At 34.3% G+C, this 19881-nt stretch overlaps 3 protein-coding genes across 5 annotated transcripts; 2 read left to right on the top strand and 1 right to left on the bottom strand.

Annotated features, from left to right (window-relative positions):
- Positions 1–451: 451 nt before the first annotated feature.
- Positions 452–7199, top strand: LOC110609724 (serine/threonine-protein kinase/endoribonuclease IRE1a). 3 transcript variants are annotated; one of them, XM_021749539.2, is made up of 7 exons: positions 452–929; positions 1344–1578; positions 1754–3246; positions 4858–5030; positions 5317–5563; positions 5763–6066; positions 6916–7199. In XM_021749539.2, exons 1-7 carry the CDS (start codon positions 754–756, stop codon positions 7045–7047), a joined length of 2760 nt encoding a protein of 919 aa, XP_021605231.1. In that variant the 5' UTR covers positions 452–753; the 3' UTR covers positions 7048–7199. The 3 variants fall into 3 exon arrangements, with proteins under 3 accessions (XP_021605231.1, XP_043814931.1, XP_021605313.1); XM_043958996.1 differs by having other exon boundaries at positions 795–929; positions 1409–1578; XM_021749621.2 differs by having other exon boundaries at positions 806–929; positions 1304–1578.
- A 1299-nt stretch (positions 7200–8498) lies between these two features.
- On the bottom strand, positions 8499–12436 carry LOC110622272 (glutamate receptor 3.6). The gene is made up of 6 exons (XM_021766737.2): positions 11848–12436; positions 10366–11714; positions 9989–10266; positions 9740–9771; positions 9236–9642; positions 8499–9044 (listed from the first exon to the last, which is right to left on the bottom strand). The coding sequence occupies exons 1-6, from the start codon at positions 12137–12139 to the stop codon at positions 8580–8582; spliced, it is 2823 nt and encodes a 940-aa protein (XP_021622429.1). The 5' UTR covers positions 12140–12436; the 3' UTR covers positions 8499–8579.
- Positions 12437–16498: 4062 nt separating this feature from the next.
- LOC110631124 (probable protein phosphatase 2C 47) lies at positions 16499–19825 on the top strand. Its single transcript, XM_021778849.2, has 4 exons — positions 16499–17339; positions 17984–18178; positions 18496–18701; positions 18852–19825. The coding sequence occupies exons 1-4, from the start codon at positions 17142–17144 to the stop codon at positions 19408–19410; spliced, it is 1158 nt and encodes a 385-aa protein (XP_021634541.1). The 5' UTR covers positions 16499–17141; the 3' UTR covers positions 19411–19825.
- Positions 19826–19881: the final 56 nt, after the last annotated feature.

Here is a 19881-nt window from a genome sequence, read left to right as displayed (position 1 = left end):
ATATTATTTTAGAAAATATTTTTCGGAAACTAAGTGAAGCTTTGAAGTACTGAATAATTAATGAAAAACAAATGTATAACTTCATTATAACTTAATCATTAGTATTTGAAACAATTTGACTTCTAAATTTATATATATATATATATTAGATTTATGAGTGATTAATAATAAATTTAAATAAACGACTGTAATTAATATAATAAAAATATTAAAAATTATATATATTTTTTAAAAAATGATATATTATATTTTTTAATGGATATTTAATGAAAATATCACATAATATTATTCATTAAGAATATTTAATTTTTTTTAATATTTAACGATTAAAATTATAAAAAATATTAATAAATATTTTAAAATATAAAATATTTTAATATATTTTTTAAAATAAATAACTCTACTGATGAATTTTATCATATGTATTAATTTTTCCTTTTAAAAATCGAACCAAGTACCCCGGTTCAACCGGATGTGGAGCCAAGTCCAACTTTCGGGGTAGCAGCGCCGACGAGGAGATCCCAAGATTTGCATGGTCCAGACAAGCTTCGAATCTTAAATTCGATGCTTGTTTTAGTTCTTTTAGGTTTCCAATTTCTCAATCTTATCACTAAACTTTGAGATTTGAAAAGTTACGGCCCCTTTTGTCTCTCCGGCATCTGCCTTAACAACCAAAACGGCTCTGCAAAAGAAGTCCCTCTTTTTATATTATCATATCTATGAAGTTCTGAATTCATTTCTTCAGTACACCAAATGAAAATCCATTTTCTCCGTGTTGTCTGCTTCTTCTTAGTGTTATTTTATGGTTTTCTAGACTCATGCGTCTACGGATTCAACTCCGAGAGTAGGGAGATTGTGCATTCGAGTCCTCCATGGAGTGATTTCAAGTCCTCTACTCGAGCTGGAGCCCGGTCTTTGAAATCAACATCGTGAGTATCGACTCCTCCTTGCATGTTAGTTTTTAAAATTTTTGTCTATTTTTGGGGGGATTAGCTGTGCTCTAGTTTAGGATTCTATTGGATTTTGTTTACAGTATTAGATTATTATTATTATTATTGTTATTTTATTTTTCTCATTCATTTGATCAAAATATTTAACATGGTGGGAGTGGGTGGTCTAATTTTGAACGACTAGCGAGTTTATCCATTTTATGGGTTTGCTTAATCCTATTACGCTTGGAGCTTTGCTTGCTATTACAGAATGTACGATGAGCTTACCCTAACTAATGCTTCCCACCTGATACATTATTTTGTTTTCGTGCAAAAATTTTTCATGAAATTTGCCTGCGATTGACTGTTTTAAGAGTTGCATGAATTATACTGCAACTTCTCCTTACCTTGCAGTTACTTTGAAGATTCTACAGAATTAGTTGCGTTCCTGAATGGAACAATTGCTTCCATGGATACAGCTTCTGGGAAGGTTTTTTGGTCATTTTCAACTGGAGCCCCAATATACTCATCATATGAAGCTCCTTTCGATCATGATAAGGATAAAGAGAACGGCTCTGGGCCAACTACTGGATTCTCTGTCGATTATGAAGATGACTGGCAGCTGTATTTACGTGGAACTACTGGAGTGGTATGCCTTAAATCTAAGAAGCTTATTACATAGACAACATTGTGTTTAGTATTGACTGATGGTGGTTTTCTTCCCCCGTAAAGATTATGCTGCTAGTTTTCTTCTGCTTTGAACTTTTACTATTTTCCCATGCTGTTTGCGTAAACCTTAACCATTGATATGTTTGCACTAACAGAAATTTAAAATGAATATTGAAGATTTCATCAAAATTACACCACATATATCAGACGATGGATCAGTTACACTTGGATCTAAGACAACTACAGTGTTTGTGGTTGATGCTAAGACTGGAAGACTTGTCCATACTTATAAGTTACTTGATTCTCCATCGACATTGCAAAGAGATGAAGGGAGTGCTTTGCACGATGACAATAAAAATAATAAGGATCTGGTAATGTCGGGCTCTTCAAGTGCTGCTCAAGTCATGTACATCACAAGGACAGATTACACACTGCAAAATTTTGGTTCAAATTCAGACAATGTTTCTTGGAATATGAAAGTGGCCATGATTGAGGCTGCTTTCCTCTGTAAAGATGTTGAGAGCTCAGCAGCCACATTGAACTCTGCCTATGACCTCATTTCTGAAAGTCGAAGTGATTTTAATATGCCTTTGTCATGTCATTCTAGAAGAATGGTAGTTCGAAGACAGGGTAAGCCAGAGTCTGGTTTTGGGGCTGCTCGAAGTGATGAGAAGCTTCCATTGCCTGCTTCAAATCTAATGCTTCCTTCAGATTCTGGCATTGAAAAATCATTAGATGCTCATCATGAAGAACAGATGCTCACAGGGTTTGCTCCAAATCCTATGCTTTCGTTGGAACCCAAAGTTGATAAACTGTCAAATTTTCTTCCCAATAATGAGAATGAAAGAATGCTTGCTTTGCCTTATGATTCTGTGGTGGTTGATGTTCATGATGCAAGATTGCCTTATGAAAATGTGTTGAGGTCATCAGCTTTTGTTTTGATTGTGATCATTATTCTGTTGGGCTATATCTTTTATCCTCATGATCTAGCAGGTAAAGAAAAGATTGCTTCAGAGAAGCTGTCCAGTAGTGGTAGTTTAAAAATTTCACCTTCTAAAAGGAAGAAAAGCAAGAAATCAGGAAAGAAAAATGCCAGTGTTGATACAAAGGATGCAGATGTGTCATCTGAAAATGGGGATGGATCTGCACTCGGTGAGGGTGATGACACAACATTCTTGGACCTTAATAAACTTGTTGATTGTGGTGCTGATGGACGTAGAATTGGTAAGTTATTTGTATCAAATACTGAAATAGCTAAGGGCAGCAATGGTACCATTATCCTTGAAGGTGTGTATGAAGGTCGAGTTGTTGCTGTGAAACGCCTTGTTCAAACTCATCATGATGTTGCATTTAAAGAAATTCAGAATCTCATTGCATCAGACAGACATCCAAATATTGTTCGATGGTATGGGGTGGAGTATGATAAAGATTTTGTCTACCTTTCTTTGGAGCGTTGTACATGCAGCTTAGATGATTTGATTCAGATATTTTCTGGTTCCTCTGTAAGCCAAATCTCTGGTGAGGACCATGCTACAAGAGCTGAAATTGAGTATAAACTTCGGCTGGATAAGGTGAAGGTTATTATGCAGGACCTTAATTTGTGGCAAGAAAATGGCCATCCATCACCTCTTCTATTAGCACTAATGAGGTAAGAAAAATATGTTCCGAATTCAATTGCACTTTATGCTTTTAAAAAAAAAAATTACTAGTGTCTCTGATGTGCATGTTTTGTACCTTATATTTCTGTCTGGTTGGCTGGTCATAATATGATAATCTTATCATTATGGCTAGTAGCTTTTTGTGCCTTTTTGTAGATTGCATAATTTTTATTTAAATATTAATATGTAGTTTTTGGTTTTTCCAACAAAATAAATTTTCTGGCGGTGGACTTAAACAGGTCAGAGCTAATGTCACACCTTGCTGTCTGCGTCCCTAAGTAGCTGAATATACATATTATTTCTTAATCAGCATGCATATTATGAAATCAGAACAGAGTTTTTTTTTTCTTTTTTTCCTTTTTTAATTCTGTGTTGCATTTCAATTATAATTTTTAATGTTTCATAGCATTTTTCTTTGATCTTTTTCTTTCGCAAGCAAGGTCAATATCCAGAAGGGTTTTGAGTGATGTCATTGTAATGGTCTTCTGTCTAATGGTTCTGTTTGTCAAAGATTCATCTTAGAGAATGTGTTGTAACCAACTTCTATGAGATTTGTTCCATGGTAATGGGATTGTCACCGACTCACCGCATGCTTGGAAGACATTCATGACTATGTTGTCTTATCATAGAAGAGATAATTTTCAGAAATGCTCGAGAATGCCTCCATGTGGGCTTCTCATACGGCTTCAAGTGAATGTCTGTTTGCTTCCTCATGGCTTCCAGTAGGTGCAGCCAGGCTTGGTTGATCAATCTCATGCCAATGGTTATGCCTATCTGTGGCCAGATCTCTCTTCTTGGCCAGCTTGAGTTCAATGCAAGGTGGGAAATCAAAGGGGATTTGGACGGTCTTCAGTGTACCACTGTACCTTTCTCCAGTTATTTGCCAGTCAAAATTTTGTATCTTATACATAATATAAAGATAAAGATTGATAATTGGATGGGGTTTCCCAGTGAGTGCAATACACAAAATAAGCTATATGGAGTCAAACAACACTTGAATTATTGTAAGAGAAAGAACAGCAGTGGTAGAAGAATATAGAATAGCTTTACAACACCTTATTTGTTAATACACTGTCTTAGAGTAGAGCATTGGTGAAATGTCCATAGAATTTATAAGTTTCATTGCTTCAAGTTATGGCACTTCATGCTTTCTAATCATTTGTCAAATTTTCAAGTGGAATCATTTGAGCAAAACCCTTTTCTGGTATTTCTTGCTAGCACATGGCTACAATGTGATTTCCTGCAAGGTTGTTTGATTCTTGAGTTTCAGTCTGCTGTTTTTTCTATTAATGCTGATTGATTTTCTTAAATGAATTGCTTAATACATTTAATCAAATAGTTTAGAAGATTAAGAAAATTTTTATTGAAATAAATTTTACTTTGTGGCATGGGCATTTTTCTTTTATCTTTGCAGGATCACAAAAGATAATGATGTCTTTAGGGTAAAAACTACAGGTGCTAATTTTAATAGAAAAAAGCAACAGCAAACCTCTAGATGTTATAGATGAAAACCTCTTTCAAGTTTAATGGACCTAGGTACTGCAGTAGTTGCATGGCCTTGAGCATCTTTTGATCATTTTTACATTTAATCTGTCAAACAGGGATGTGGTTTCTGGGCTTGTGCATTTACATGAGTTGGGTATAATTCATCGAGACTTGAAGCCTCAAAATGTATTACTACTTAAGGAAAGATCTTTATGTGCGAAGCTTTCTGATATGGGAATCAGCAAGCGCCTTTTTGGCGATTTGTCTTCATTGGGTTATAATGCTACTGGTAAGTGATGTTAATTGGTTAATATTTTAGTGTTATTATTTTTATCTGGTTAATTTATGTTTGCTACATGATAAGCATTTGGGGTCAGTGTCCCATCATGTCAAACATTTCTTGTCATTATCCTAGTTCACCAGTCTTGTGCATTAGTCCCCACTATTTTGTTTGTCAAGTCATGATAGAAATTAATGATCCAAGGGGAGGTGTCTGACTTTGTTGATTATCCTAATCCTAAGTTATCGTCATGTGAAACCTTCAATACCCTGGTAGTTGACTGCTTAATTTGCAGGCTGTGGCAGTTCTGGTTGGCAAGCACCAGAGCAGCTTCTTCATGGACGCCAAACACGCGCAGTTGATTTGTTTAGTTTGGGTTGTGTCCTCTTTTTCTGTATTACTGGCGGCAGACATCCATTTGGTGATCGTCTTGAACGTGATATCAATATTGTCAAAAACAAAATGGATCTTTTCTTAGTTGAATACATACCAGAAGCTGAGGATCTCATTTCCCGTTTATTAAACCCTGACCCTGAATTGAGGTACAATAATTACTTCATTTTCAAATTTTGTGAATGTTGATATTTGTAGCAAATGGCAAAGATTGCAGCTAGCCTGCTATAGTGAAATAAAATTACCCAAAAAAAAACTTGTATTATAATCTTATAGCATGAGAAGCTATATCCTCTATAGTTATTCTGAAGTATATTCATTGATAATTTCTCTTTGATTTGTTGTTAGGCCAAAGGCATTAGAAGTGCTGCACCATCCAATGTTTTGGAGTTCTGAAATGAGACTGTCATTTCTTCGCGATACTAGTGACAGGGTAGAATTAGAGGATAGAGAGTCTGATTCTGATCTCTTGACAGCATTAGAAAGTACTGCACCAACTGCACTTGGTGGAAAATGGAATGAAAAGATGGAACCTGCATTTATCAGTAACATTGGACATTACAGGCGGTACAAGTTTGACAGCGTTCGGGACTTGTTGCGAGTCTTGCGAAACAAGTTGAATCATTATAGAGAACTACCCAAAGGAATTCAGGTTTGTTTCTCAAACCAATAAACACGTTAAACTATGAGTCGCGTGGGTAATTTTTTGAGGATTGAGTCATAAAATAAATTTTATAATGCAAGCAAGCTAGACCGAATATTTTGTGAAAGAAAAGAAAAAGGGTATCATCCCTTGAGAGCTATAAACCTGATAAATTTCTCAATTTTTATTCTTTTCCAACAGTTGTTTGAGTTGTGTTGCAATTAATTTTATCACAATTAATATGTTATGAAATCCTCACAATATTCAACTTACCAAGAGCACCTAACTAGGATGTTTGACGAAGGCTCCAGTGTAGGTGGTAGGTAGGTGTGGCATTTGATGGTTGTATACAGATTATCACTGCTTTGTTAATGAATCTATATCAGACTCTCAGCACTGTTGCTGCTGTACTTCACCGACTGCCATGTTAGCCAGTTAGTCTCCATTAATTTGATCTGAATAACATATACTATTGTACCACAGGCTTTGATTTTAAGGGTGGATAGAGAGAGAGGGGGGAGACAAGAAAAGTTCGATGGTTGATGAATCACCTTGATGAAAATTTTAACGTCAAGTGCTCCCTTTGTAGTAGGCATGAACCATTTTGGAAACCGTAGCCTAGATTCAGTTTGACACTACTACTCATTGCTAACTCCTCTGAGTGTCGCAAAAGCATGATGATCTAATTTGACTTATGTTTCTGTTTGAGTCTATATTTGTTTTAGTTTCGAGATACAGTAGAATTTAGTGGCAGGAAACTTACCTGGTTGTGCACTTGGGTTTATTTCATTAGTCTGTCCTTTTAACTCATGTTCAAGTATACCTAACGTGACATTCTATTTTGAGTGGATACTTCAGGAGCTTGTTGGACCAGTTCCAGAAGGATATGATGGCTATTTTAGGAGTCGATTTCCGAAGCTGTTGATTGAAGTATACAAAGTTGTGAACATATTCTGTAGAGAAGAGGATTGCTTTCACAAGTATTTTTAACTTTGGCATCTTCTGATGTCCTGAAAAAAATGAATGTAATTATAACCAATGTATAATCGTAATTACAGCTGTAATCTTAGTGTATAATACTCACACTTGTTAACGCAACTTACTACTCTCTTTAAGATGACCTTCGCACATTTTTCTTTCTTTACTAAGTCTCAATTTGTTTCCTTGAAAATATTTTTTTGGTATTTTTTGGTATTTGAAACACTTAAAAAATTACTCAAATAAAAAAAATTAAAATATTAAAAAAAAAACTTTATTTTTAAATTTTTTTTTTGCACTTTGAGAATTTTATTAATATTTTTATATAAAAATTTTTAATATATTATTATTTTTTAAATTAAAATTGAATAATAAAAAATTAGTTATTTTATTAAAAATATTTGTTTATAAAAAATATTTAAAAAAAAAATAATTTTACAGAAAATATTTTTTTATTTTTTACGGACAAATAGAATCGTTTGTAAAATCTGACTTGGAATTTCTAAATGAACTAAAAGTACAATTTTGCACTGGTTTGAAATATACATAAAGACAACAAGCTTCTTCAAATACCCAATAGATTGTTGTCGCCCATTGATCCTCGTGACTTAGATACTCTCTTCTTCGGTTTGTACTTGAGTGTTTTTGGTTCTTTTTCAGGTTTTGTACTTAAAGGTTTTTTGGGTTTTTTTTTTCCAAGTTTTGTACTCATGTTTTTTGGTTCTTTTTCAGCAGCCATCATCGTGAAATTATTTCTTTTTGAGAATCGTCTGACTTTTTTCATTTTATAACTGTCGTTTTCTCTAAAATTTTGATTTTAGTCCTTAATTTTATTGGGTTAGTTGTTGGATGGATTTACCTAACATATTTAATTTTATTGTACGTTGGATTCAGACCCTTTAATAAATAAACCTGTTGGCTTTGAACAAAAAAATAGCTTAAATATAAAAATTCTGCGGCTTCGCTAATCAAACATTTACACTCAGGGGAATAAAATTTGAATTTAATATAATTATAGCAAACTAATTTTAATTTAATTAGAATTAGATTTTGGTAAAAATATAAGTTTGATTTATTAAATTTAAATTCATTAAATTTTAATTTAGTTAAATAAAAAAAAAAATTACCTTCTACTTTTTTTTTAAAAGGAAATCAATGCCCATTTCAACAATTATATAATTCCTGCTGCTAGCCAATGGGATCCTTTCTTGACCTCAAATATTCAATACCTGTGATGAGAGGATACCCTAGTGTATTTTGTTTAGGTACTATTTACCGCCATTCTGCTGGTTTTGTAAGATAAGTATTAGCTAGTGGTTTACCCTTCTCCTTATGTTGCTTCTTCCATCCTTCCCCAAACTTAAAAAGAAAAACAACTGCATTATTTAAGATAGTTGTGATTATTTGTTGAAGGTGAGCAAGAGCAACTGACATTTATATTCTACAAAATTTCATAGCATGACTGCAGAAAAGCCTCCAGCATTTAATTATAATTCCAATCCTGAAAGCTTAATGCTAAAGCAACAAGAAAAATACATATATATCTAGACTTCCAAGGCAACAATAGAACTCTCAACGTAATCACTATTTCTTGAAGTGTTTGCATCTATGATTCTGCTTGAAGCCTTTGGAGCCATTCGCCTTCTTTTTGGCCTGCTTTTGACATCGTCTTCCATTTCATCAAGAAACGAAAGAAATGTCTGAAGATGTGCAGATGGTGAGCTTCGTGATGTAGATCCCTCAAGTTCCTCGGAACAGTGCTTGGCAAATTCCCTGATTATCTTTATTACATATGCAATCAGTGCTAAAACGAAAGCTATACCACAGAAAAGAAATAGGACCCAGAAGCTTTTCAGATGAAGCCGGTTTGCATCTTCTTTTGCACCTTCTAATCTGCAAGGGCTACCCAGAAGCCATTTGTCATGCATTCTTTGAAGTTCTCCACCTTCTGATAGTTTCAGGATCGCAGCTGACATGTCTACTGCTAGCGGAGAGTCTCTTGGAAAGGCCTGAAGACAATTGAAAAACATAAAGAATCCCGTTATAAAATGCTTGACACATGAATCTGAGGTAAGAATGTATAGAGGTTCTTCTCAGGTGACAACAGGAATGTATCTTAATTCTTAACAAGGTATTCAAGAAAACTAGTAAAACCTATGTTGGAAAAGTTCCTAGTAGAAGGGTTTAAGGATACACATACAAATCCCCAGCCATTTTTGCTGAATTCTTGACCAACAATACTGAATTCACATTGAGATGAGAGAAAGAGTTCTATGTATGCTCTTTCATCAACAACAGCAGCAACACCACCTTTCTGAGGACCATCTTGCAAGGCTTTAGAACAGTCGTCTGCAGAGTTGAGAGGAATAAGTCTAGACTTATCTATTTTATATTCATTGACTAAGTAACGTCCTGCAAATGAACCTCGCTGGTAGCCAATGGGATCATTGCTAGATACCAAACTTTCTATTCCTTTAATAGAAGAAGAAAGCTGTTCTACTGTGAGAATTGAGGTCAAACTTGCAATGTAGCTTGAATTGAGAACAAGAACTACGAATAGCCAGATGATTAGCACCAGGCGACCAAGGGTGCTCATTGTCTTTTCTTCTGCATATATTAGGAAAACAAGTGCTCAATTAGTATCCATGGATATACGCTAGGTTCCCAAGATAACCAGAGAAGAGTACTTAACCATGTCACTTACTATGGGAAAAAAACAAGGTAGAAAAGCTAAACCTGCAGTACATGAGCACAAATGTAAGCTGCTTGAATATTCGTGTATGGAGGATATTTGAGACTTAGTTTGACGGAATATTATATTATCCATAATCACATGCTAAAAAAAGTTTTGAAGTTTAGATGGTAAACTATGATTGGTCAACCTACTGTTGTATGTTAATATGCAAGATGAGGAATGAATGAACTATTGACAAGTTAAAATGCACTTGCTTACCATAGAATAGTTACAATTTGTCTTCTAGGAGGTCCTCGGAAATCACCATTGATCCTGTGCTCCAAAATCCATATCACCACACCCGTAACAAGGAAGAAAACTGCAGTTACAAGCCACATCATTGGAGTGAATGGCCTCAAGAATGCCCAGGCACTAGAGTTTAACTTCCTGACAGGGGCAACAACAACTAGGCCAGATTCGATATATGGCTGTGTGAAATCCACCATCCTTGCTCGATCAGTCGTGATTGAAATGTCGCCTATTGCAGCATCAAATACCTATAGGCATATAGAGCAAGAAAAACGATCATACAATTAGTAAAAAGAGCATACAACTTTCTACAGAAGTTTAAAGATAGCTTTCGTTTTCATACTCACACCAACTGAGATCAATCGCAGAAGCTCAGTGGTATTTGGGTTATTATGACCGTCCCCAAATGCTACAAAGTCAAATGGCACAGCATAAGACAATAAGTTCAAGGCAGCTGTAAACACGTCAATGCAATAGCCACTGAACATATTATTGGCTTCTACTGAGACAAACTCGTGATAAAAGACTCGATTTGGGACTCCAATTCTCAGACGCCTTCCATTGTGAGCAAAAACCCACCCTCGAGGCTTCACTACTGTTTGTCCAGGCCAGATTACACTGTACAGTTGTTGACGTGAGTTTGGATTACTAGGTGTCTTTTTATAAATCTCTTCTGGAATTTCTACTGATAATCCTGAATGATTAGACCAATAACCAATCCTCCTAAATACTGTGCCAATAACATTGATCACTTCATATGCAGGATGTATGAGGTTCTCATCAGAAAACTTGATTGATCCTGTTACACCTGTGAAGTTAACCTGTAAAATACTCTTAAGCAACAAATTTCCTCCATCAAAGATTCTTAAAGCATCTGCATGTAGGTTCTTCCTCTGTAGTTCTGATAACCCTGGATCATATGAAAATGAAAGGTTTCCTTTCTGATTCAAAAATGCATCGATTGCATAAGCAAGAAGCCAGACAGTGTCATAAGCATATAGACCATAAGAATTTAACCCAAAAGTGCCGCCAGCTGCTTTTCTGCTAGCCAAATTGCTCCACCCAGAAACAAATTTGCTTTTTTCTTTTGTATTTGGTGTGTGCATTCGCAAAGTAATAACCCCTTGAATATCATCCATGTCTTCTGTAGCGAGTGGAGAATTGGTGTCTATTTTCGCAGAAAGCCAATCAGTAACTATCCACACATACTCAGCACTCATCATCTCCATATGCCGAGCCTGTTTAAGCACCTGCAGACCCTTATCTGGGTAAGCATGAACAACAATAACCCTAGACTCCATTAAAGCTACCTTGTATAATACATCTGATATCTCACTTGGCTGGTTCACATTGGGACTGAAAGGAGCTTTGTATGATATCTTGCAACGTCTCTCAGCTAGTTTGTCTTCTAATGCTGCAATTCCATTCCTCCCATGATCATCGTCTACATAGATTGCTGTTACTGCCCTCCATCCATAGTAGTCTACTATATCTGCAATTGCAGCCATTTGGAATATATCACTGTGTGTTGTTCTAACAAAGAATGGGTACTGAAGTGAAGATAGTGTGGGGTCTGTTGCTGCAAATGATAATAAGGGCACTCGAAGCTCATTGGCAATGTGAGATAGGAAATGAGCAGTGACAGAAAACTGGGGGCCAATTATGGCCACTACCTCACTCCCCATCAAGCTTAAAGCTGTTGCAAGAAATGAAATTTCAAAATAAGAAATCATGCATACAAGAATCTAGAAAATTTTGATAACAGAACTACAAAATTATAACAAATAAAGAAATAATTATATCCCCTGCTACTTATAAGGACTCATTACCCTCAAGCATGCTCATATATCCACTATAATTTGTGTCCCTCATGGTAAGTTGCATCTTAGTTGTACCAAGAACAGACTGGTTCCTATTCACATCTTCCACTGCAGCTTCTATAGCAACTTTTGCAACTTTGCCAATGGAAGAATCTAAAGACAGAAGAGCCCCAATGTTCACAACTTCTGGTCTTGCTTCAACAATGCTGCTGACAACATTTGAAGAGAACCCACTATAGACAACCATTAAAACCACAAGCAAAACCTTGTGCATGATCCATTGGCCGAACACAAATCCCATAATCTCACTGCTCTGCACAGAAAATAAAACAAACAACTTCCAGTTAAAAAAAAAAGGAAGAAATTATAGAGGAAAGAGCTTCAAATTGATGCTACATCAAGTGAAATGTTGAGATCAAACAAGCCATATACAAGAACTCAAAGCAAGATGAGCGGTGCTCAAAGAATCAAAATCTAATGCAAATATGTAAGGCCTAACATCCACCGAAAACACAGGACAGAAATGCAAGAGTCTTGCGATTTGCTCAAAAGATATTCTACATGATATGGTACGTGTACAAAATTTCAATTTCAAATCTCAATTAAATTTAGGTTTGAATTGCACTCAATTAAAAAATTGTAATAATAAATCTAAAAATTAAAAACTTTAGAATTAAAATGCTAATTAACTTTTTTAATAAAAAATGTTAAAAAATAAATTTAAAATTAAATGTTTAAATGCAAAAGTACTTAAAAAATTGTAGCAAAAACACTCACAAATTACAGTAAAAACACTTACAGTGCAATGAAATCTAACTTTGATAATAAAAATAAATCATTCACAAATTTAAAGATAGAAAAGAAAAATAAAAAGAAAAAAAACCCAAATGAAATTGCAAATGGAAAAGAGAAAAATATAAATGAAATTGCAAAATAGAAAATGCTAACTCTAAGTTTCAAAATCTAGAATAATAATTAAGAAACGGTAATAGAGATAACGAGGAAAAAAAATCCTACTTGAATGGTAAGAGCAGGATAGATAGTGTGAGGGAGACACAATGAAAATAAAAAGAAAGAAAAGAAAAAGCAAAGAGTTAAGGAAAAGTGGGAAGAGTAATAAATTTATGCTCAGATAAGTAGATTGGAGTGGTTAATTCAAATAATGCATATGCATGGGGGAGTCAATGGCTGGTTGGTACTTGGTAAATATGGTACTTTCTGAGTTCCCAAAAACAAACAAAGCAAAAAACTAAACCCGTTTTATTGAATAACAATAAATTAAAAATGTCAAATCAGCTTTTATTTTCACGTGATTTTATTTTTGGTAGGCATGGTTCTCAAAATTAGAAATATATATCAAATGGTAGAATGTGATTTAAAATTAATTAAACTCAATTTATATATGTTCGAAAAGATTTAATTAATAATATATAACGTTGAATATTAATAATATATACCTAACTATATTGGTATAAATAGACACAGATTCGGACTCACTCCCTTAATTCTTTAAAAAAAAAAGCAACATAGACGTTAAATTAATCCAAATTGGAAATATGCTTTTGAATTCACATAACGTGAGAATAGAAAAGGACTCACAGATGCAGCAGTTACTGGCTTTAGTCTCTGGCTCTGAGCTTGAATGGTGACTATGGATTACACCAAAGAATTAACTGTTTAATAAAATAAAATAAAAAGCTAGGAAATGTTGATCAGATTACTAAAAAATCTGGTAAGATATTTTCATTTCATGTATAGTGAAGAGAGTGAATTCCTTAGAACAATCTTCTTTGAATTTATAAGGGATGAAAAGGGGATAGGTGGCAGTAGTAGACAACTCCCCTCGACTCAAGTCTTGAGTGCCGCATTATAACAAATGGATTTGAATTCAGCTCCTCGTGTTTTCTCAACTGCTCAATATTCAGTCAGAAAAAGGAACTCCATATGATAAAGGAACAAAAAGGCAGACTTGGTGGGCGTGGCAGATATTTATAAATATAAGCACATTAGGAAGTTGGGGGAAGAAGCTGAAAGTGGTAAAAGTTGGGAACCACTGAATGAAAAATTCATGTATGCAGTGATTGAAAAATGGTGGGCGTGAATTTCGTGGGTTGTAAGTAACTAAGAATGGTCATTACAGTACAATACAGTCCAATCACAACCATTTTTCATGGAAGCCATTACCATGTAAAGAAGCCACCAAATTTGCACTTTTTACTTTTTGCTCTTTTTAGTATTCTATCAGGAACAGAAGATTGTGGTACTTCACACGATATATATAATTTTTTTTTTCAATTTTTAGTAATTAATTACTTTTCTATTTATATATTCTTTTGAATTTTAATTGAGGAATTCCATTAATTAATAGTCATCACATTCAACAGTTACAGATAAATATCTTATATTGAAAAAGTATCAAAATTACGAAAGGAAAACATACCTCCCAAACTCTTATACGGGTATAATTTTTTTTTTCCTTGCCTTGAGTAGGCAAAAAGCCCTGATTACAGAACTTGCAGACTTCATACTTAAACCAGATGCGACTAATTGCAGAAGTTCAGTGTTATTTGGGTTATTATGCCTATCCCCAAATGCGTACGACACAGCATAAGACAATAAGTTCAGGGCAGCAATAAACACGTCAATGCAGTAGCCGCGGGACTCGTTAGTGCCGTGTGACGCAAATTCTCGATAAGAGACTCGATTTGGGACTTCAATTCTCAAACGCCTGCCATTGTTAGCAAAAACCCACCCTCGAAGCTTCGTTACTGTTTGTCCAGGCCGGATTACACTGTACAGCTGTTGACTTGTATTTGAATTACGAGGTGGCTCTGTGTAAAGCTTTTCTACAGGCTCAACTAGTAATCCAGAATAATTCGACCAATAATCAATCCTCTATATCATGATCCAAACACATTGATCACTTCATATGCAGGATGAATGAGATTCCTATCAGAAAACTCTATTGAGCCTGTTAAACCAGTGAAATTAACCTGTAAGATGTTCTGAATCAACTGATTTCCTCCATTGAAGAATTCTAAAGAATCCGCATGTAGATTCCCTCTCTGTACTGCTGATAAACCGATCATTTGTGATATTCTTATAATAGAGTTTACGTGAATTAGAGTTTTTTTCCTTTTATTTTTGCTGTTTTTATTATTCAGACTCGTATATACATGCGTCAAGAAAGTTCTCTCCACGCTAGACCTAGACGCCATTTAATTTCACATATGGAGAGTGTTGCGAAATGATTGGGCTGAGGCTATTTTTCATGTCACGTCACTGATTTTGCGAGATCCGGGCTTGCAGACAGCCCCATCTATTTTCTGAATATGAAACAGGATCGAAAATGTTGGGCTGATCTAAAGAAACGGGCTTCTGAAATTTTGGGCCAATTTTATTTTTTTGGGCTCAGCCTCTCTTAACACGCATAAAATCCAGCGGTGATTCCTCCCGATTAGAAAACGCATCAATTCCATAAGCAAGCAGCCAGACAGTGTCACAGGAGTAAGTATGCTCTACCTACAAACAAATTTCCTTTCCTGTGGTGAAACTGGTGTGTACATCCGCAATTAAAAAAAAAAAAAAAAAAAAAGAGAGATTTATCATCTTTTATTTTCTTTTTCTATTATTATCTTTTTGAAAAAAATTCTTTTAATTAATTTTTTAAAAATAATTTTATTACTTGATATAAAAGAATTTAATTATTTTATTTAAAAAAAATTAAATTAATACATAATTTTTATTCTTAAATTATCATATGTTACATATGCTATATATGAAATAAATATTAATATTATCAAATACGCTTATACTGTTAAATGATTATTGTATTTTTTTAAAATTATTATATTTAATGTTTTTATCTTAATGAAACTAATTATTTATTTTTATTATAAATTTAAATTTAGATTTTTATTAGTTAATATATTTAAGGGAAGAGAATATCACTATTATATAAAATAAAGAATTTCAAGTTTAGAAAACATAATTACTTTTTTTTACATTATATGAAATAAAGGAAATTCAAATAAAATAATTAAAGGGATGAAGCAATAAATATAAAATATAAAAAATACCTAAAAATATTATTCTATAATAAATGGATTGAATTTTTCCATTTATTTGAGGAAAATAATTTATATATATGTAATATTTTCTATAAAAAATATTTTTTAAAAAATAAATTAATTTTTATTGTTTGATTAGATTTTGAAAATAATAATATTAATAAATGTATATAAATATATCTACGCATAGTAAGCTAATAACATCCTTCAGAATATAACTTTTTTTTTAAAAAAATTATGATTTTATTTAAATAATAATTTTAATTTTTTATTTATTAAGAAAAATATTTTAAACTGATTAAATTTTTTTTAATATTTTAGACATAAAAATTAAAAATATTTTTTAAATATTTTTATAGAATAAATAGAGGTTTTTAAATAAATTTCTAATATTATAATTAAATAATAAAAAATAAATATTTCTTAAAAAATATTTTCCATATAAATAGAGGCTAAGACCTGGTATATTATAAAATTAAAAAATGTAAAAAAAAAAAAAAAAACTAATTAAATGATTAAACAGACCATATGAATTTCAATTTATAAACATCTGCGAGGCGGGAGGAAGAAGCATGAAACCAGCGTTAGAACACGAAGCCACCTTTGTGTTTGCGAAACCACGTACGTGTCAGTATCCCGTCTTCCTTTCGATTCCCTACAATGGCGACCGCAAAACCTGCAATCCACACTCACCCAGCCACATGCTATAAACCTTCTCTTTCCTCTCAATGGTCCTTACTTCCCTACTTCTATGCTATGGCTTTACCTTTAAGCCTCGTCTCTTTTCTTTCTTTAACATGGATTGAACAGCAATCAACGCTTCTCCAATCTTTCATTTCTTCTCCCCTTTTTTTTGGGACTTCTTGTCTGGTTTTTCTTCCTGAATCTTGATTTGAAGGGAAGTTCCAATGGTGGGGTCGGTCCCTTACGCAACAGAAGAAATGGAGTGCTGTAATTTTCCTGGTTGGAAAAGAGCTTGTTATGTCTCACAAATTCTTGATTAGGGTTCATCTTAATCTTGGATCCTGTGCTTTGGCTTGAATATTTGGTGACAGCTAATTTTTGCTGTCTGGGACCTTGGGATTTATCTATTTAAGATTGCTTCTCTTTAAGCTATGGAAGTGTCCAGCTAAGTGCAGTTGTTTCTGTTTCATCATTTCATTTCATCTTTTTTTTTTCCCTTTTTCTTTTGTTCTTTTGCTTTTGGGATTGAGAATGGATTAAGCTTCGACAATGGCTTCAGCTACTGATGTTTCACGCCAGATACCAGCATGGGAGGTTGGATGTAATTCGAGTAATGGCAGTTTGCCTGTCGTGGGGAATGAACATAATGATGCTTCTGAGAATTTGAGCCAATCGACAACCGGCAAACCTCCAAGAAACCTCTCTTGCATTAGGCATTGCAGCAGCACAGCAATTCTGCATAATCCTGTGAGTTCTAATCGCCTTCTGATCCTACCCACCTGTCCATTATATGTTTCTTTTTTATGTTTCCTGGTTGTGAGTTAATTTTGTTTCCTATTCCATTATGCAATTTGGCTTCATTAATCAAGATCTAAGCTGAGAGTTATTCAAGTGAATCTCCAATGAGTTAATGTGGGTGAGGAAAAAGAGGAAAGAACAATGTTGTCTTCATCCAAGAAATTTGAATCTAATTTCTGCAGTTCGATATTAGTTTCTTTCCTCCTCAGAAATAATGTATACCTGTTTACAATTGTTGGAAAAATAGGAAGTTAATCCGTCCTGGTTTTCTGAAAGATCCTGCTAAGATGAAGATATGTTTTCTTCTTTTTTTTTTTTTTAACAGAACTCGCTATACATACAGAAACCAATGTATTGCAATTAATTTTGAGGAGCTTTTGCGTTTATCTTAAGCCTCCAATCAACCAGTTTGCATGTATGCAATTTTGTCTGTGTTTAAGCTTGTACTTGGGAATGTCTTTGACTGGTTAGGATATTCAATGCAAAAGTTATTAATAGGTGCAAAGTTTTGATCAGTTGATTGAATATTGTTGTATAATCCGTGAGAAAAGACTTGGATTTCATTCAATTATCCACTATCTTCATTTGTATAGGAATTAGATGTCGGAATTGTCGGCTTGAAGTCGCCATCTACTGAGAACTCTGGATATCTACCTATATTTCGCTCAGGAAGTTGTTCTGATAAAGGACCAAAGCAGTACATGGAGGATGAGTACATAAGGGTGGACAATCTACATCAATATCTTTCTACAGCTGTAAACTGCCCTGTTTCTGGAGCATTTTATGGGGTGTGTGAGTTGCCAATAGCTTAAGATACTTAAATTATCCAGAAATACATATATATATTCTTCAATTATTCAGAAATACATATAAATTCTTACTCGAGAAGTTCCATAAATGGAGTTTTACATCCTTGAGAATAGCGTAATGAATTTTCCCACATAGGACATTAACCTTTTCTTTCTTTTTAAGAATTACTTAGTTTGATATAAGTTCCTACCAGCAAGCAGAAAATGAAAACCATCAATGTATAATTTCTCATACATTTGTCTTGTAAATGATTCATTGGTTGAGCTGTTGCGTAAATTTCAGTTTATTTGTTCAGGTGTTTGATGGGCATGGTGGCACTGATGCAGCATCATTTACCAGAAAGAACATACTTAAATTTATTGTTGAAGATTCACAGTTTCCATCTGGCACAAAAAAAGCAATTAAGAGTGCCTTTGTGAAGGCTGATCATGCCCTTGCTGATAGTAAATCTGTTGATAGTTCCTCTGGCACTACTGCTTTAACTGCCCTTATCTTGGGAAGGTGAGAAACTAAGAGTTTGTGTCTACCCGTTAATTTTGCTTGTAAATCTATTCTTGAGTTTCAGTGATAGGGTTATTAAAGCTGCACTAATGCTAGTTTTTATTAAGTCATACTTTGTTGCAATTATTTGTTTGATCTGCACTCTTCTAGGACCATGCTTATCGCGAATGCTGGTGATTCTAGAGCTGTTTTGGGCAAACGGGGAAGGGCAGTTGAACTATCAAAAGACCACAAACCTAACTGCACCTCTGAGCGGCTAAGAATTGAGAGACTAGGAGGTGTGATCTATGATGGCTACCTTGATGGCCAATTATCTGTGGCTCGTGCTCTTGGGGATTGGCACATTAAGGGTGCTGAAGGTTCAAAGAGTCCCTTGAGTGCTGAGCCCGAGTTTGAAGAGATTAACCTGACAGAAGAAGATGAGTTTTTGATAATTGGCTGTGATGGCCTGTGGGATGTGATGAGCAGCCAGTTTGCAGTTACAATTGTGAGGAAGGAACTTATGATTCATAATGATCCTGAGCAGTGTTCAAAAGCACTTGTCAAGGAGGCAATCCGGCGCAATTCCTGTGACAATCTGACAGTGGTAGTGGTCTGTTTCTCTCCTGATCCACCTCCTAAGATTGAAATGCCTAGATCCCATAAAAGAAGGAGCATATCAGCTGAGGGGCTGGATCTTCTCAAGGGTGTGTTGGATAATGCCATTTGAGCAAAAACTGCTTGCAACTCGTAAAAAAGGGGAGAAAATTGGAACTTTCACAGTTGGCTAGGGACTTTTCCAAGTCAAGTCTGCTAGTATGCTACCTGCTGCAGCTGGAAATGCTGATTTCTCGAACCTAAATATCCTGTATATTTGAGGTAATTTGCATAGTTAATTAGGGTTACTTTTTTTCTTTTTTTTTAAAAAAGACGCTTTCTAGTGTCTATGTAGTTGTAGTCATTTTGGTGGCATGCGAGGTGAGCTCTTGGTTTGGCCCTGCAGTCTGCACATGAGAAGAAGATCGATGTGTCTATTGCAAATAACGTGTTGAGAGTAGCAATTACACCAATTTAATTGTAGAATAAGTTTGTAGAAAAACTTAATTGAGCAAGGGTATTTTTCTTCTTTTTTTTTTATATATTTAAAGGGAATAGCTATGAAATATATATTTTACTTACTGAGTTATTTGTAAACTCTTTT

Source organism: Manihot esculenta, chromosome 1 (genome assembly GCF_001659605.2).
Source record: "Manihot esculenta cultivar AM560-2 chromosome 1, M.esculenta_v8, whole genome shotgun sequence".
Taxonomy (NCBI): domain Eukaryota; kingdom Viridiplantae; phylum Streptophyta; class Magnoliopsida; order Malpighiales; family Euphorbiaceae; genus Manihot; species Manihot esculenta.
This window is presented reverse-complemented; position numbering and strand designations above follow the sequence as displayed.

Coding starts and splice junctions, on each gene's coding strand:
- LOC110609724 (XM_021749539.2), top strand. CDS start 754: ATGAAAATCCATTTTCTCCGTGTTGTCTGCTTCTTCTTAGTGTTATTT. Junction 930..1,343: donor CGGTCTTTGAAATCAACATC/GTGAGTATCGAC, acceptor CTTACCTTGCAG/TTACTTTGAAGATTCTACAG. Junction 6,067..6,915: donor AACTACCCAAAGGAATTCAG/GTTTGTTTCTCA, acceptor TGGATACTTCAG/GAGCTTGTTGGACCAGTTCC.
- LOC110631124 (XM_021778849.2), top strand. CDS start 17,142: ATGGCTTCAGCTACTGATGTTTCACGCCAGATACCAGCATGGGAGGTT. Junction 18,179..18,495: donor TTTCTGGAGCATTTTATGGG/GTGTGTGAGTTG, acceptor TTATTTGTTCAG/GTGTTTGATGGGCATGGTGG. Junction 18,702..18,851: donor ACTGCCCTTATCTTGGGAAG/GTGAGAAACTAA, acceptor GCACTCTTCTAG/GACCATGCTTATCGCGAATG.
- LOC110622272 (XM_021766737.2), bottom strand. CDS start 12,139: ATGGGATTTGTGTTCGGCCAATGGATCATGCACAAGGTTTTGCTTGTG. Junction 9,772..9,988: donor CAAATTGTAACTATTCTATG/GTAAGCAAGTGC, acceptor CATGTACTGCAG/GTTTAGCTTTTCTACCTTGT. Junction 9,643..9,739: donor TACCTTGTTTTTTTCCCATA/GTAAGTGACATG, acceptor TAATATATGCAG/AAGAAAAGACAATGAGCACC.